Genomic DNA, 18,110 nt, shown 5'->3' on the forward strand with positions numbered 1-18,110 from the left:
CCATATACGTGTAATATATATATATATATATACACACATATATTTTTCATATATATATATACACACATTTACTCCTTGTATCAACTGTATGATATAGACACTGCTATCATGCCCATTTTACAGGTAAGGAAACTGAGGCATAGAAAAGTTAAATTACTTACTCAAACTCACTTGGCAGTGTTTGTTAACTGACTGTCTTTCAATAATCATCTTATACTTCTTCCCTTAAAGACAAACTATGTCACAATTAAACTAGATTTCTTGCGTTTCCCCTAGCACATTATGTCCTCTCCATGTCATGTCTCCTGTTATTCCTTTTGGTAGAATGCAATTTCCAATCTCTCTGCCTATCAAAACCCCAGTCTCCCTCGAAATCCCAGGTTAAGTGATCCACTTGGTATTGTCCCTTCCCAGACTGCACCAGCGGGAAATCATCTATTTCTTCTCTCACTTCCCAGACTATGTTGTGTGTACCTTCAACCCCCATTTAGCAGATACCACTTTGGTTCTGGAGACTTGAACATTTGTTATCTTCTCTACTAAAGAGTGATCTCCTTGAATGTGGGAACTATTTAACAGGTCATTATATTCCTCACAGAGTCCCAGCCCTGTTTATAAATAGGTGCTCAATAAGCATGTGTTGAATCAAGTGAATGACCTCATCATATCACGCATTAATTCTCTTGTGCACATGTTCAGCTGGTCATTTTCAGTAACATGAGTCTGGAACTCTTGTTATGGAGTTCCAGGGCTGAGAAGCTGGACACAATCTCTCAGGAGAAGCATGGTATAGAAATAAAACAGCCTTGGACTCTGGTTTCAGCTCTGCTATTAAGTAGAAATGGGATCTGTGACAAAGTGCAAAAATTCCCCAAGCTTCATTTCTCCATGTGTCCAACCAGTGAGACAGATGTATGGCATAATTATAAAAACTTTCTAGCTTTGAAATGCTATGATTTATATTTAGTATTGTTGAGGTCTCTGCTAAAAGTGACAAGTTCAATTTGGGTTAATATCATGTCTAAAATTTTACAGGGCAATTGAAGAAGACTTAGAAGACAATTATTGAAGGGATTAGAAATTAGGACTATTAGAGATTTAAGGTGTATTATTACAATATAAAATTGTTTCACTACAAAATATCATATCCAAATCATAAAGGCAGTTCTATGTTGTTGTTTTTCCCCCAAGGCAAATTAAAAGAATGTATTTACCTCATACATTGCCAGCGGGAATGTATAATGATACAGCTGCTTTGGAAAACAGTTTTGCAGTTCCACAAAAGGTTAAACATAGTGTTAGCACATGACCCAGCAATTCCACTCCAGGTATACACCCAAGAAAAATAAAAACATATGTGCACACAAAGGTTAGTACATGAATGTTCATAGCAACAATATTTATAATAGCCAGAGGGCAAACAGCCTACATGTCCGCGAATGACTAAGTCAAAGGATAAGTGACACAGAATACTATTCAGCAATAAAAAGGAATGAAGTACTGGTACATGCTCCAACATGATGAGCCTTCAAAACATTAGACTGAGGGAAAGAAACTAGTCCCAAAAGACCATACATTGTATGATTCTCTTTATATGAAATGTCCAGAATAGATTAATCTATGGAGGCAGACAGCAGACTAGGGCTGGGGAAGAGGCAGTAAATGAGGAGCATGATACACGGTTCTTTTAAAGGGAATGATAAAAATATTCTAAAATTAGATTGTAGCGATGTGAGTATGCTAAAACCACTGATTTGTACACTTTACATGGATGAATTGTATGGTAGGTGAATTATATGTCAATAAAGTCATTGGGAGAATTTAAGTAGCAAAATTTAGAGAATGTCTATATTGGCTCTATCTCAGTTATAAAAAATAAATTTTCCATTTAAGATTCTTTTCAGTTATTTTCTTAAAATCAAAACTAGGTCTATACAGAAGACCCTACCTGCCAAATCCCTGAGTCGATCTCAGTTTAGCGTTAGTGATGGCAAATGGGGCCCGGCCATGATGTCTGCGACAGCAGAAGGGGTAGGACAATGCCTGCTATTGGGGATATTACTTTTCATCTTCTTCTTCTTTTTCAATTACTAGAGACCTGTATATCTGGAGACTAATTTTAGAAGTAAGCTATTTAATTCTATATCAGTACTAAAATAATCATTTTTACCTGTTGCTAATGGTTACATGGAAAGCTTCCTTAATTGCACAGAAAAATTCTCAGTTTATAGATTAGATATCATCATATAGGTCAACATTCCTGAGTGCAGTGGGAGTGTGTATGGTTCTATTATTGCTCATCAGAATCATGTGAAGGAGGGCCCAGTCAAAATATACACACCACTCAACAGTATGATGAAACAAACACAGCAATGTTAGTATGGGAATTGGGGGAGAGTGACCTTTAAAACCAGCATTATAGAAAATATGCTAGGATAGATGGAAAAGAGCCATGTTAAAGCCAACGGTCAATTCTCTATCTCCTGCCAGGTGAAAGGCAGAATACTAAATCACCAGAACTCATGATGTCCTTTGTGTCAAAATTTGCATGTTTGCTAACTCTATCTATCTATCTATCTATCTATCTATCTATCTATCTATCTATCTACCTACCTATCTATCTATATCTATATCTATAGCTATCTACACACACACACACACACACACACACACACACACACCCAAAAATATAAATAAATTAACCTTGTTCAAAAGGTAAATGTTTCATGTGTTGGGCAAGGGCATGAAAAACAACATTTCACAAGTACTCCATAAGCATATTTTCACACATCCAACAAATATTTGAATATCAACTATGTGTCACCCTGTGCTCTAGACACAGGAAGAATATTGGTAAACATGACAAAAATAAGTCTCTGTGGTAGGGAGGCTCAGTGTCAGAATCAGAAAAGAAGCAAACTAACATCTCTACCTATCTATTGCTGAGGGGAAATTTTCCAGGGGACTCTCATGTTTCTGCATGTCTTGCAAGCAGAGGCGCTAACTATTCTTTTATTCCAAACTATCTCTTCAAGGGTATTTACATAGCAAACAGTCTTGTATAACAAAGACAGTCTCCATTGAGAACAGATTTTCTTACTGTCCTATACAGTCAAGACAATGTCTTCCTCCAGGGTAAAGCTTAGGCAGGTTTCCTTGCTTCCCATTATAAAATATCTGGGTTCCCAGGCCCAGGGTTCTGCAGCTGTGAGGCAAGCCACTCTGTCTGCATCATCTACCTGGGACCTATACATTGCCCCCAGGACTTCAGGATCCAGGTAAACTGACACTGACATGAAATTATGCTGCTTGCTGTAGCATGACTGACTAAGTCTATCATCTCTTCCCCAGGAGTCTAAGACCTTCTGCCAGCATTCACGAAGTGTGGCAGACTGACTTCCTAGCGAGCAAGTAGGCTAAGATGTCAGTACCTTCACAGTTGTTGATGAACACAACACACACACACACACACACACACACACACTTCTAGGAGATAAGTGCTATAAAAAATTAAGAAGACAGGTAAAGGGGCAGCCAATCATATTTTATGGGGAGTAATTTTAGATAAGGTGTCCCACATTTTTGAAAAGATGATATTGGATAAGGAACTATTAAATCCATTGAAAGACTTACCCAGGTAAAGGGCTGGGGAAACACATTTCAGGTGGAAGAAAGAACAAATGCAAAAACAAAAGTCCTGAATATCAAAAAGAAAGTTCTAAAAGTTCTGAGTCAGGAACAGAACATCAAAAAGAAAGTTCTAAATCTAAGTTGTACGTAGGAAATGTGGACAGATGAGGTCAAGGAGGTAGGGAAAGGCCTGAACTTGGATAGCCTTGTAAACTGTTGTGAAGGTTCTGAGTGGAAGACTAGAAGGTTCTGAGCAAGGAGCTGCCATCATCTTATTTACATGCATTTACAAGGTCCCTCTGGCTACCGTGTGGCATATTACCTGGGATAACGGTAAGGTGTGGAGATAGAAGCAGAAAGGAACCCATGATCATTTATCGGGCAAAGATAATAGTCCAAGTTTTGTCCAGCATGGTAGTGGTTGAGTTAGTAAAAAACAGTAAAAAACATTTTGTATCTAGTTATTTGAAAATGCATCAAAACAATAAGATGACTTATCCCCACAGAGGGATGGATAAATGGATAAATATATGTAACCAAGTATAGTTAAATAATGGTAGAATGTAGGAAGGGATATCTCAGTGTTCACTGCACAGTCTTTCAACTCTGCTCTAAAAAGATGAATACAAGTCATGTGTGTATATTTTTTTGGCACCCCGGGTAAGAGCCAAATTGTAGCCTCAAGGAACTTACATTCCTCCACACAATAATTAAGGCAATTTGAGAAGTATCAGCTCAAAGATGGATTTTAAACTCATGTACCTACAACAGTTTAGTGGTTACCAGTGGGAAAGCGGGGAGAGGAGATGGTAGAAGAGGGTAAAGGGCATCAAATAGATGGTGATAGAAGGAGAACTGACTCTGGGTGGTGAACACATAATGCAATATATAAATGATGTATTATAGAATTGTACACTTGAAACCTATGTAGTTTTGCGGACCACCATCACCCCAATAAATTAAAAAAAAAAACCACACAAAACCTCATGCAACTAGATGAAAGATCTTAAGGATTAGGTGCAAATGGAGAAGAAAACACTAAGGCTTGAGGCCCAGGTTACTCCAATACTGTTTTGAGTTAGAGATAGGGATATTGAGTGAGTATGCTACACTTTAGCTGCTATATTAGGTTTCTATTGTGGTATAAAACACCACTGACACATTAAAAAAATTTTATGGGAATTTCCCCTAAAATACTTTCTGTAATCATTCATATACCTGTTTTATTCAATAATTAACAAGAAGAAGAAGTCAATATGAATGTATTGATTTACGTTGACAATGTCTGTACCTACCTGGAGACACTGTACGAAACATAACTGCTTTGCTTTAAAAATACATCTATAAAATGGTATTCTCTGTTTCCACTGTCTGCTTGAACTATGATATGTGGGCTTCTGTCTGCCTCACCTGGAAAAGATAGGATCTACACCAAACAAGTCTGCATGAAGCTATATAGTAGAGAAAAGAAAAATACTAGTCAAGACCCCAATTGGCTATATCTAAAGGTAAAACATTATTAACATATCCCTTTTAAATGCAGATTTTCTACATTATTATTCAAGAAACACCCTCACCTATTTTTTTCACTCTTCACAGGTTTCTCTAATTCCTTACACCAGGTTCCAAAAAGGAGGAAGCGGAGGAAGAAATGACGGAGAAGGGAAAAGAGGAAGATGAGGAGAAAGAGAAGGAGATCAAGGAGCGAGAGAAGAGGAGCAGCAGAAGGAGAAACAAGCAAAAGGAAAATCTGTTTTTCTAATGCTCTTCAAAACCCAAATTGCACAGGGGAAGTAAATTTATCACCTATAGATTGCAGGAACTCCTGAGGCAGACATTACTAGACATACATCTCCCACATACATAAGCTCCTTTCATTACTATAGTACCCACGTTTATGTAATGTGCTTACATATCCAGATTTTTATTATCAGAGATGCTACTTTATATATGCTGTTCAAGCATGAGATGTCCAGAATTGTTCTTTTTGTAAATCATGATTTATTTTTAAGACACATTTTTTTTTTTTTTTATGTTCTAAGAAATCCTTTTGGTTTATGGTTCACATGTTGCCTAGAATCAAAGGTTATTTAAACAAAGCCAATTCAAACGTGTTATTACCGCATAGTTCCAAGAACAAATTTCAGGTTACTTATATGCAATTTAAGTTCTGAAATGGACTACATATGGCTACAATAATGAGCCCATTACTGAAAGAAGCACTTTAGCAAAATATATAAACCTGTATGAGATTATGTATCTGCACTATGCACATACATTATCTTTGTCTCCCCAAATACCATGAGTGCCAGTTATCATTTAACAATAGTTAAGGATTAAACATAAGAAAACTATTTTCATTTTAAAAATAGCTTTACACAAGTATTGCAAAATTATTGAATTGACAGAACGTATAGGATATAGATGTAATTAAGGTCTTGTGATAGTTCATATTAGTTCCCTGTACATTACAGCAAATCCATATTCTTGAAAAAGAAAAGAAAATCTGGAGAACAAAAGCTAAACTCAATACATATTCTCCTATTAATAGTAAAGAAAAATTTGTACTTAGTTAATTATCTGTATCAAATGAGAAAATCTGTATTTACATCCCAAATAGAAAAGTTTGTCTATAGTTCTCAACTAACTTAATATTTATTCTCAATGGATTCCTCTACAAGATATTGAAAAAGCATAAATAATATTAGCACATATCTTCTACGAGGAGGCAAAACTCTAACATTTTTCATATACCATAAAAATGCACATATAAATAACCCACCAAGCAAATTTCAATGCAAATCTATGTATCATTTGTCACTGAATAAAATTAATTTCTGTGTCTAGCACAAGGACAGTCAGTATATCTTTGAAATGGCACAAGCCTCTCTAAATTTGAAATTCATGGGGAGAACGAGCACACACTTCTAAGAAGGATAATAAGTAAATAGAAATCACAGAATCCTGGAAGAGTAAGAAAGCTTAGAGATCCTACCAACCAACCCCTCATTACACTTGTGAACACACAGTGCCAGTGTGTTGAAACAGCCTAGAGGGCAGTGTTGTCTACATCCCAAATTTTCAGCAGTCCCCATGGAGAGGCTGTCATCATTCTGGAGTAAACCAAAGGCAATCCAATGACAAATGTATGATTTACATACTAATTCAGTAAGTGTCCACAATTCTCCTTTGCTTTTGACACAATATATAGATGCTAAATACAAAAATTTGTTTCTCTCTCTCTCTCACACACACACACACACACACACAATTTAATGTTACCTTTTCAACTCCTCAACCCTGGGCATTTTTTGCTACATTACTATGAATTTTGATTCATAATTGTGGCCCAGACACAAATCCCCCCCTTATCTTATAAAATTATAATGGAACAAAGGTCCTAGGTGTGTCTCTGGGCACAAGAGGTGAGGTGGTGGGGAAGGGAAAGAAAGAAGGGAGAGAGGGAAAGAAGGGCAGGATAAGAGGGAGGGAGGGAAGGAGAGAAATGATGTCTTGCTACTGCTGTTCCAGCAAGCTAGTTAATTGCATTTGTTTCATGTATCTCTAAACACTGGGATACATTAATTACATTCTGTAACACCAAGCTCTTCTGATTCCCTCTGTCACTTCCACTGAGCAATTTAATTGTATTCCTCCTAGCTATACAAGGATTCAAAAAAAAAAGCAAAAACTTGGTGATAATTCTGTAGTCTAATATATAGTCTCTACATGAATTTCTGGTATTGAAATATATAAATCCATGTCTTATGAGGACATGTTATCCAAAAAGTTATATCAAAGTCTTCTCATCATGATAATCAAACACATTTGAGAAAAATATGCAAACCTTTTTGTTATGGTAATGTAAATGTATTATAAGGTAAATGTATTGAAGAACATGTATGGTGAATGATTAGATATGATTATAGATAGTGTCACACTATAATTCACAATGATAAATTCCTGAACATCTATAGCTGAGAAGGGAAAACGAGAGCAGCAGTGTGCCCACATGAATGCGTCGCCTACTCTCGCTTGGGGGCAAAGGTACACATGTGCTCCATGACTGGAAACTGCCACTTGACAGTAGGTAAACTCATCTGTATCGCCTCATGTTTATAGAAAGGCTTCCTCTTTGAGTCCAATGCATTGGGTTCTGTGCAGCAGCAGCTGTCAGGAACAAAGTTAGCTGGTGCGGGTGGACAAAAATAGGCAGTGTCCCAAATAATGAATTCGTCCACAATGCATATGCTGGAAGAAAGTTTATGTAGCAACAAGCAACTACGATGGCTCAAATATTTGGATCAATATACCTCAGATTCTTTACAAGTACCGTCATTTAAAAATTAAAGTACTATACTCCACATTTTCAGGGGGGAAAAAATAAAACATTCTCTAGTCTTCTCTTTAAACCAATTGTTTCTACTGATGTAAAAATTCAAGTCCCTAGAAGGTTAATAATACCAAATGTCCCTTCGACTTCCTTCTTTTCACAAATAAAAAAGCATGTTAGTGATTACTTCCACTTGCCATTCACAAGAGCTCCAAAAAGGGATTTTGCAGTCCTCTCACAAGAAACTGACTATGAAAATATCCCAGGAAACCAAATCTGAACAAAAGACAGGAGAATCAGAGGCGGAATGCTGGCTGCTTGACAGACGGATTCAACCTAGAGGGAGACACCTCCCGCACCTGTTTCAGGTCCCCATTGTGTTTGTCACTGGGGACAGAGCTGAGTGTTCCCTGCCGAAGCCTGCCCAAAGCTTAGGCTTCCCCCTTTCTGGAGCCTCGCCCAGTCTTACTTCTGACAGTTTTCTCCCTATGATCTGAATTGTTCATTCTGATTTCACTCTAGGAGGGCACTCACCAGCAGGAAGGTGATACACACTGATCCCAGGGAGACCCTGTCCCACATCTCTCACCCATCGAACCTTCGGAGCACCTATTATTACTACTTTTCTTCCCTTGAATTGCTAAGCCAAAGTTCAGATACAACAACACCAAATGGAGAGCAGGTACCAGAGTATTAGACTCCCTCAAGAGATTTACTTTCATATGTATTTTTGTAACAAAACTAAGAGCCCATCATTTATTTTCCAACTCCTCAATTAATTAATTAAACTACAACAATAGGTGACTTCTAACACGTTCCCCTTGCAGCAGTTTAGAAACAAAGACTTAAAACCTGTCGCCCAAAAACCCCCATGCCTAGCCAAAGGGGACTCATTACACATAATGTCATTTTATTTACAGCCCACATCCCACTCAGAAAGAAATGTTTGTTTGTTTGTTTGGGGGGGAATAAAAGCATTTTTAACTTACCATCAACCCGAACATATAAAAATCCACAGAGCAGTAGTTGTGTAAACATCAGCCGACTCATTTTGACATATTAAAAAGGATCCAGATTGCTTAAGAAACCAATCCCAGAGAGCAAAAGTACAAAAATAGGTATCAAAAGAAGAGGTAGGTCCAAAGTTCAGACTTTCCTAGATGCTAATTAACGTCAAGAACAGCAAATCTCAAGATCAGAAGAGGTTAGTGGAGAGGTCTTGAATGGGGCACCTTTAGATCCATCCAAATTATCAGAGGGCACTCCAAAGGCTGCTGTATTTCCACACTCTGGCTTCCCAAACTCTCACAGCGTCAGTCCAGCCGGAGGGACTATTCAAGGATGTCTAACACTCACTCCTCAGGCTCCATTGCAATCCAAAGCCAAGTTCTTTCTTCAGAAGTCAAGAAGATGAAGGGAGAGGAAAAAGACCTAATTCCTAGAAAGTGTTCCACAAACTTGCCAGCGCGCTGCCGAAAAACCATTGGCCTGCCTACTGGCGTTCTTTCCCGGGTCTCCTTCTTTCTCGGTAGCAGCTCCACGTCCAGACTTTTTTTCACTTAACTTCCATAATCAAGATATGTCAAAGCAACACTTTGCAGGCGGGCCTCTCCTCTGCAGCCTCGTTGCCTCCCTCCACCTCTCCTTTCCAAAAGAGAGGCAAAGGGAAATCAAGACGACTTGGGTGGAGAAGGCGAACTCCTATGTGGCGGGGCCGCGGGAGGGAGGGAATGAGAGAGGGAGGGGCAGAGCTGAGGCAGCGGCCACCCCCGCGGTGCCGCCAAAGAGCGACCTGAACCCGGGCGGCTGCGGGCGACAGCGAAGAGCAGCGAGCGAGCTCAGGAGCCGGGGAGCGGGAGGGAAACGGAGCGCGCAGTCCCGCCGCCCGCCCGGGTCCCGCCGCCCGCCGGGGTCCGCCGCGGCTGCTCCGACGGCCCGGCAGCCGAGCGTCCGCCTCCTCCTGCAGCTGCCGGCGGTGGAAGGACTTAGAGGAAAGATAGCGTGGAGGCGGGAGGGGAGGGGAGGAACGAAAGCTGCTAGGAGTCAGCCCGGGGAGGTGGGGAGAAATCAGGGGGTGCTCTGAGCCCTCCACCTCCGCACTCCGCCACCCGCCTGTTCAGGGGGCTCCAGCCGGGAGGGTCGGGGGGTGGGGGTTCAGGGATGGGGGCTGGAGAGCCGAGAGTCCTAGGGGGACGGAAATGAACAAATTCGGAGCCGAGGCCACGGGTCAACTCCTTCCCCTTCTCTGTGCCTCCTCGCCTCCGTCCTTCCCGCCTCGGGAGGCGATAGGTGGGCTCTAGCCTCCTGCTAGTCGCCGCGTCCCGTTTAATGGGCAGGTAATTTTCTCGGTGAGTGATTTCATGGAAGCCCTTCCTAATTATTCATCCCTCCGTCTGCCGGAGATGCACGCGCTTTCTGGAAGAAGATCATCCTCCAGGACCCAGGGTGCAGCCTCATTACCCGTTAAAATCACACACTCACTCTTCACCTTTTAGCAAAATGAGAAGCTGAGCGGGGGGAGAAAAGGAAACAAAATATAACCACCTTTTGGAGCGGAAAGGTTGTGTGTGGGTGCTTCCTATGTTGTTAAAAAGACGGGGGGGAGGGGTGGAGAGGTTTACAGAAATCTCTAACCTCCACCGGCTTGTTTTAGCCGAGATCTATGGCCCCCGGAGGAATCTCGGGGTGGTGGGGGTGAGCGGGAGAGGGGAAGGGGAGGCATCTCCTCCTCTGTTACTCAGTTGCCTAATGTCCCCTCCAAGATGAGTTAGAGGCGGATTGTGGGATGCAAGGGAGTTGAGCGGAAGAAGAGGATGAGGACAGGGGATCAGAGAGCTTGGGAGCGGGGGTTACCCGAAACCCTTACCCTCCAGAATAAGGACCTCTTGAAAGGACAATCGGAAAGCACAGGATCGGGAAAAGCTGAAAACCCAACTGAGCTAATAGAAGCTCAAAAAGAGCCGAATTCAAGCCCAAAGGTGACAAAACCCTGAAAATTAAGGCAAAACCCACCAAGTGTATGCCATTCAGACCGGGGATGATTAAGGAAGGCTACGTTAGATCAAAGGCATGCCACCGTCTGCGGTGCCGCTGGTGTGGCCGGGCCCACGTGTGATCACAGGCTCGCTGGTAGCTGTTTGATGCTTGTTTGAGTGATTAGAAGGCGGGTTGCAGGAACTCACGTAAGTCCCCAAGCCGAGCTAGATGCAGCATGGTGAATCTTTAGTTCCCCCTACTGGAAAATATTAGGAAAGATTTCATGAGGCCGTTTGAGGCTGTTGGAGGAAGAGCCTTTCCTTTGGATACATTTTGGTGCTGCCACTTAATTTAACTCTTGCTTGCCTATTATGTAGGTGATATTGTGTGCGTCCCAAAAAAAAAGGTCAGCTACACTCAAGCAGTCAGGAGACTTCTTATGACACCTCAGCACGTTTCAAAACCATGGTAAGGAAACAGTCCTGCAAAAAAATAAAACAAGCCGCTCTTCTAGTGAGGCATTAAGACTAATTTCAGCACATCTTTGATCTGCATTTTTAGTTGGTAAAAAAAAGTATTAGTGTACTGAAGTTAAATCACTTGAATTTTCACAGAAATAAGTCTGAGTCTATTATTGTTTTACCAATACGCAAAAAAGACTGAAGTTCTTTTTTTTCCCCTCAAAGGGTCAACTTTAAATTAGATAATACTATGGTCTTGGAAAAGCCCCAAATTCATTGTATTAACATCTCTCTTAACTGTCTGTAATACTGAAAAATAACTGATAATGCTTTAAAACTTTTCATTTTAAACTTTCTGACTAGGTTTAAATTCAAGGATTAGGAAGTCTACCGCATTCCTTTAAATATGGTACCACCACCCTTCCAATTTCTATCTCAGTCAAATTTCCTTACATGGGTGCAATAAAAAATATTCTAAAAATAGAGTCTCCCTAATCAAATAATGCAGAAGTTAACAAATCATATAGATGCAAAGCCCTTTAATTTGAAGATCGATCTCAAAAAGGAAGATATTATAACATTTTACCTGGGAGAGTTTTTTCCTGGCTCTTCATTTATTGGGCAAAAAGATTTGATTATAGGCTTTTTAGATTTACCATCTATATATACCTTTCCTTAAATGATCTATAAAATCACTCAGAGTGAGGAAGGGCATGTGTGGAGAGTAGGGGAATAAGTTGGAGGAGAATGACCGATCAAATGTGGCTGTCCTCTAGGGCAGAAAAATGCTCCCTCATGCCTCACAGACTGTTGTCCTTGTGTTGCGTATGACAAATGTCCTCATACAAAGACAAAGTTTATTTACGAGACCTCTTCGGTTGTACCATTTACCTGGCATTTGGGGCCAAGCGTCATCATTTTCCCTTGATAATTAATTACCTACTGACAGTGACAGAACACACCACTGATTTCATTCTGGTGCCACCTTTTTCCCATACATGACCTACATTATGTAATAATGTCTATAACAAAGGAATTTGGGGGTCCATCTGCTTTTCTTGAAGATAAGTTCATAAATGATGTTTAAAAGTAGTACTTTGTCAGTGTCTCATTTGCTATGAAATGTGACCATGCAAAACTGATGATTTTATAGGAACGGCAATACCAAGTGATAGTTTGATTATGACCCAAACTCTCAAACTAAGTCAGCAACAGTAATAATAATAGTAAAAGTCAGCAGGCAGGAATGTAACATGGACAGTAAGTCCAAAGGGAACAAAGACACCACCTTCTGAGAGATTTGATAAGATCTATATACATAGAAACATGTATATTTCAATTAAATTGAACACATTTTTAGTGAGCATTGTTTATGGAAGAAATGAATTTCTTACTCTGAGTTTTTCTTAAAGGGAAATTCTTTTAAAACCTGAAGGTCTAGTAGAAGTTGGAAATTCACTGTTAGCAGTGCTTCATTTTATTTTATTTTTATTTATTTATTTATTTATTTTAGGTTTTCATTAAGACAAAAAAAATAGAAATGACTTAAAACAATCAACCCCCACTACCACCAAATTAGAAGGTTTAAGATACAGAGAATTAAATAGGCATTTGGCTTTGATATCTTTCCAAATATATTGTTTTTTCTTCTCTAAATAAGCAGCTGAATAGAGAAATGTACATGGAAACCTAGGCTCCTTTTATGTAAAACTTGGAATGGTATTATTATGTGCTCAAAATGTGCCTACCAGATAAATACATATTTTAATACATCTAAAGACGAAAGTGTGTGAAACTATAATTAACCCTAATTTGGGTAAGGTGATCAAATGGCCTTCTTTGTGATTGCACTTCTGAGTCAACATTCCTGGAGAACCATGAAATACTCATCTGAAGGAAATCTGCGCAATATAGGATATAAAATACTAAATATTTATTTTCCATACCAGATTCTCCAAGGATGTGGAAAAGTTGAAAAACCCAGTTCATTATTTTTACTCTTTTCAACAAGCTCTCATTACAATTGCAAGGTGAGATATATATATATATATAATGCAAATCAAATGTTTGATCCATGACAATAATTTTAATATCTATTACCACACAGTGAGAACTCACTATTTGTCACAGATTATTGTAGTTTTTAAAAATTCATTATCTTGTTTAATTTCCATAAGAGCCTTATGTGGTTGGTATCATTCCCATTGTACACATGAGAAAACTGAAGGTTAGATACCTAACCCAAGTTAATAAAAGGTGTAATCTTCCTTTGAACCCAAATCTGAGTTTAAAATCTATGCTCCTAAGTGTTAGGCTATGCTTCCCGGGATTATTTTAAGACATCTTCCACATTGTAGAAATTCTGTAACACTTTAATAAATTGCTTGATTGATCAATTTATGAGAACCCCCGATACACCAAAACATACAGAAATATGTGATCAGTATTTGTTTACACAATTGAAGAATCTTTTTAAAGCCAAAAGATGATTTGTTATCCGTTCAGTTTGAATTTTTCTATATAAGATTTTCTCACCATACTATACAGAAACACTACATTTAGATAAAATGCATGAGTTATTATATACAAAAGGACAATTGAAATTAGCAAGGCATTAAAAATTCAGATCACAGAAAGATAACTCATTTGCTCTCGTTTTTCTTTTTCCACTCGACCTTGTTCTAAAAACGATTTGAGGAAGCCAAGATAAATTGCATATTGCTCTCCTGAAATGTGTACTAAGTATCTGATTTCAACCAATTCATTTTGAAGGATTCACTAATACTTCTGTCTATGTAATAAGTCTGTCTGTATGTGTATGTATCAATGATTAGTACTTTTGGTATATTGCGTGGAGTTATTAAAATATTCCATTTTTAGAGATCTGAGATTTAAGTTGACTGAAATGTAGTAATATTTCACAAAAATAAACTGTTTTCTGCCCAATTCTATCACTTGTGGTCAAAAAGGATTTTTCTTAAAAACAATTTGGAAAATCATCTTCTAATTGAAAAGGTGAGTGATACTTTCAAAGTTAACACAGCTTTTGGGTAAATCAAATATTACAGTAAATAATAATTAGCATCAAGGCATAATTTTTATAAGTGTGTGTATATTAAAATTTGGAATTTAAAAAAACACATACAGGCATCTCACAGTTCATTGATGAGATTTTATCTTCACAATGTCAGTCCTCCCATTCCCTCCTCCCCCATCTTAGTAATGAATGAAACCTCAACCTCTGACAGAGTTGAAAAGTAGCTCTTTGGTAGGGAAGATAACCCCTTATCTAGATTAGGAAAGTGTTTTTGAAAATAAGCAAAGTTGTCAACTTCACAAAAATACAAATTATCTAGAAGTGCAAGTCTATCTATGTAGCTTCGAATCATGACAGGCTATGCTTCATATGTGTGTATGGTCTTTTTCTGCTCATTATTTTATTATCTCTATTTAAAGCTCTCACATTCTTATTTTAGTACATAGCCTAATTTCAATGATGTTAAGTAATACTCTTTTTCCTATTTTTACACCACAATATTATAAACCCAAGAGAATCCCTTTGATACTTTGCCAAACTATTCAAAGTCCATCTGCTCCAATCTGGGCTTTGTATAATTGAATTTTAGCAACACATAAATGTAATCCTAATAGGAAGATTCTTTTCTAAATCCAAAACAGAATTTTTGTTCTTCTTAAAAATAGTAATTGTTACAATTCAGGGAAAGGCTGACCATACCTATAGGTCCCAGATTTTTAAATTCATCTGCTCACCGAGTTGATTTTAGATATATTTAATAATGGATTCTTCAACATTGAAAGAAGTTGCTTATTCTCCATTAAACAGTATCATGGAATTAATCCAAGGGCACATGTAATCCAATTGAACTGTCTATGGTTCTACCATAGAGAAGAACTAATCTGTCTGGGAACAGATTCAGATTTTCTTCCAATATCCAAATGATCTTATTTCTGCCTGATAAAATAACTTCTGACTGCCTGCAGAGTACTTGAGGACCTTTTCACAACAAATACTAGGTATTTAGTTGTTACATACCAGCAGGGAGTATATAGGAAATATAATTTTGCTTTAAAAAAAGTGAGACAGGTAAATACACATTCACTTCCTTAAGTGATAAAAGTAAATATACAGGAGAAATCATTATGATCCAAGTTTACAGACAAACCTACAATTGAAGGAATAATTGAATATACATACCGTGTTTCCCCAAAAATAAAACCTAGCTGGACAATCATATATATATTTTGATATATATTTATATCAAAATATTTCATTTTGGATAAAAAGTCTCCCTCTTGAGCAGTTTCTACTGATTAATCTTTTACTCAGCACAAAGGAATATAGGAATACGTGTTTTTTGTCCTCTGAGTAATTTTGGCTTTTCCATTATATACTAACAAAAATATAAAGGAATCGAGACCAAATGGTTAAGATAGAAAAATGCTATATCCAGTAGGAATGTGAAATTTAAATATGTTTACATTGTATCTAATATAAGATATATTGAGCATCTAAATTAATTTTTAGTTTTCAGCAATGAGAGAAAAATTTCACTAAATATCTATTTTTTGATTTCTCATTTTCCTGAGACTACTCATCTATGATCTTTTCCTTCAGCGAGCTGGCAAACATGAGTGTTTGCGGTACTGATTGGTATAGAAAGGGTCAATGAAAATTATGTAGCATGATGAGCATTGAGGGATTTTTTTTTTCCTTAGCTTGTCCCTACAGCTGGCTTAAGTCCAGGTTATTACTTACTTATTATTTTGTTTCTCCCTTCTCCACTTCCCACCAAACACACACATTAAAATGACATTATATCATAAAGCTGGAAGAACATTTACAGTGGTTCTGGTAGTCTATTTTCCAGCCTTCATTCTGAATCATGTTTAAATGATCAGAAAGATGAAAACATTTTATTTTAAAGACTTCCAGGGATTTTACAATAGTCTTAAGTATACCAGTCATTTATTGTCAGGAAAATTTTTCTCTTCTTCAATCTAATTGGGAAGTAGCCTTTCTACTTCATTATCTCTGAAGATAATGGATAAGGGATAATGAATGAGTGACTAAATGCTGGCTAAGAACTAGAGCTCTTGATCAAGTAGATCTGGATTCTGATCTTGTTTCTAACACTTACAGTGTGACTATAACAATTGTCTCAACCATAAAACAAAGATAATATTAATGCCTACTCAAAAAGGTATTTTTGGATGATGCATTTAAAGAACTTAAAATGCACATTTTAATTGGTTTCCAACACATAGAATCATTGGAGTGTACTAATCAATCTCTTCTACCATGATGGTAGAAACAAGCTGTATGTTAACCTAGAATCATTTTCTTTCCTTCTTCCTCAAAGAGCTTGGCCAAACTTTCCAACCATTCCTTGTATTCTATTAGATCATATGACTGCAGTCTGGCCAATGAAATTCAGGCACTTAGGTCTGGCCTCTAAGATACCTTTCACACCATCCCAGTGCTCTGACTATTCTGTCATTCATTGGACAGTCAACCCCCAAGACGGGATAAGTGAGTCCCAGAATGAGTGTGTAGAACAGATTATCTCTCTCCCTCTCCTAAATGCTTTAGACTGTGAGTTGAGCAATAAATAACTTTTAATGTGTTACATTATGAAAGTTTTAGAGCTTAGCCTAGCCTGAAAAATACAATCAGTACTTCGAATGTTGCCTAAGGTTTAAATAGTAATGTAATATATTTCTCCACAGGACATTAAACCACGATTAATATTATAACAATACCTAATTTTTAAAAATAGTTGTTATGTGGCAACCACCACAATAAAACTTTTATATTAATGGTTTTATTTAATTATTGTAAAGCATATGAGGATGGTATTATTTTTAGCCCCATAATTCAGAGTAGTTAATGAAAATGCAAAAGGATAAAGAAACTTTGAATGTGTCATACTTTGAAGCTGAGACTCATATCCAGGGTTAACAAAGGCTGTGTCATCACCCAGGATAGACTAGGTTATTCTACTGCACAGTTTCTCAAAGCTTTTTTTCATTGTTACTCCCTTACCAGCACTTTTACACATTTTTGTCTTATTCCCTCCTCATGGAATTTTAATACCACAGATACTGTATATGAGGTTGGACAACTAAGTTCAAGAACTCATCCTAGAAAAAGTGCTACATCCCTAATTGTTGAATATCACTATGGTCACCTTCAAAGTACTCCCCTTGGGAAGCTATGCACCAATGCCAGCACCTAGTTCACCCTTCAAAGCAATTTTGGAACTTTTTCTGGAATGGCCATCAGAGCTGTTGTCATATTACCCTAACGTCCTGAATGTCATCAAAATGTCTTTCTTTCAACATTTCCTTTATCTTCAGGTGAAGAAAGAAGTCATTGGGGGCCAGACCAGGTGAGTAGGGAGGGTGTTCCAATAGTTATTTGTTTACTGGCTAAAACCTCCCTCACAGACAGTGCTGTGTGAGCTGGTGCATTGTCGTGATGCAAGAGCCATGAATTGTTGGAGAAAATCTCAGGTCATTTTCATTTAACTTTTTCATGCAGCCCTTTCAGCACTTCCAAATAGTAAACTTGGTTAACTGTTTGTCCAGTTGGTACAAATTCATCATGAATAATCCCTCTGATACCAAAAAAAGGTTAGCAATATCGTTGCATCAAGTTTGTGAACTTAATTGCCAGACCTCATATGTTT

General features: G+C 38.0%; 1 protein-coding gene across 18 annotated transcripts in view; it reads right to left on the bottom strand.

The window, feature by feature from the left end:
* ROBO2 (roundabout guidance receptor 2) overlaps nucleotides 1-18,110 on the bottom strand; it is a 1,656,458-nt gene that overhangs the window by 585,429 nt on the left and 1,052,919 nt on the right. For 7 of the 18 annotated variants that reach the window (XM_074333474.1, XM_074333469.1, XM_019742012.2 and 4 more), the window contains exon 1: nucleotides 8,953-9,948. The exons of the other annotated variants lie outside the window; for them this stretch is intronic. In XM_074333474.1, coding sequence (XP_074189575.1) covers nucleotides 8,953-9,013 — 61 coding nt within the window. In that variant the 5' untranslated portion in view covers nucleotides 9,014-9,948. Of the gene's footprint in view, nucleotides 1-8,952; nucleotides 9,949-18,110 lie in introns of those variants that run through there. 18 annotated transcript variants of the gene reach the window in all.

The sequence above is a fragment of the Rhinolophus sinicus genome, linkage group LG01, assembly GCF_036562045.2.
Source record: "Rhinolophus sinicus isolate RSC01 linkage group LG01, ASM3656204v1, whole genome shotgun sequence".
In the NCBI taxonomy this organism is placed as follows: Eukaryota; Metazoa; Chordata; class Mammalia; order Chiroptera; family Rhinolophidae; genus Rhinolophus; species Rhinolophus sinicus.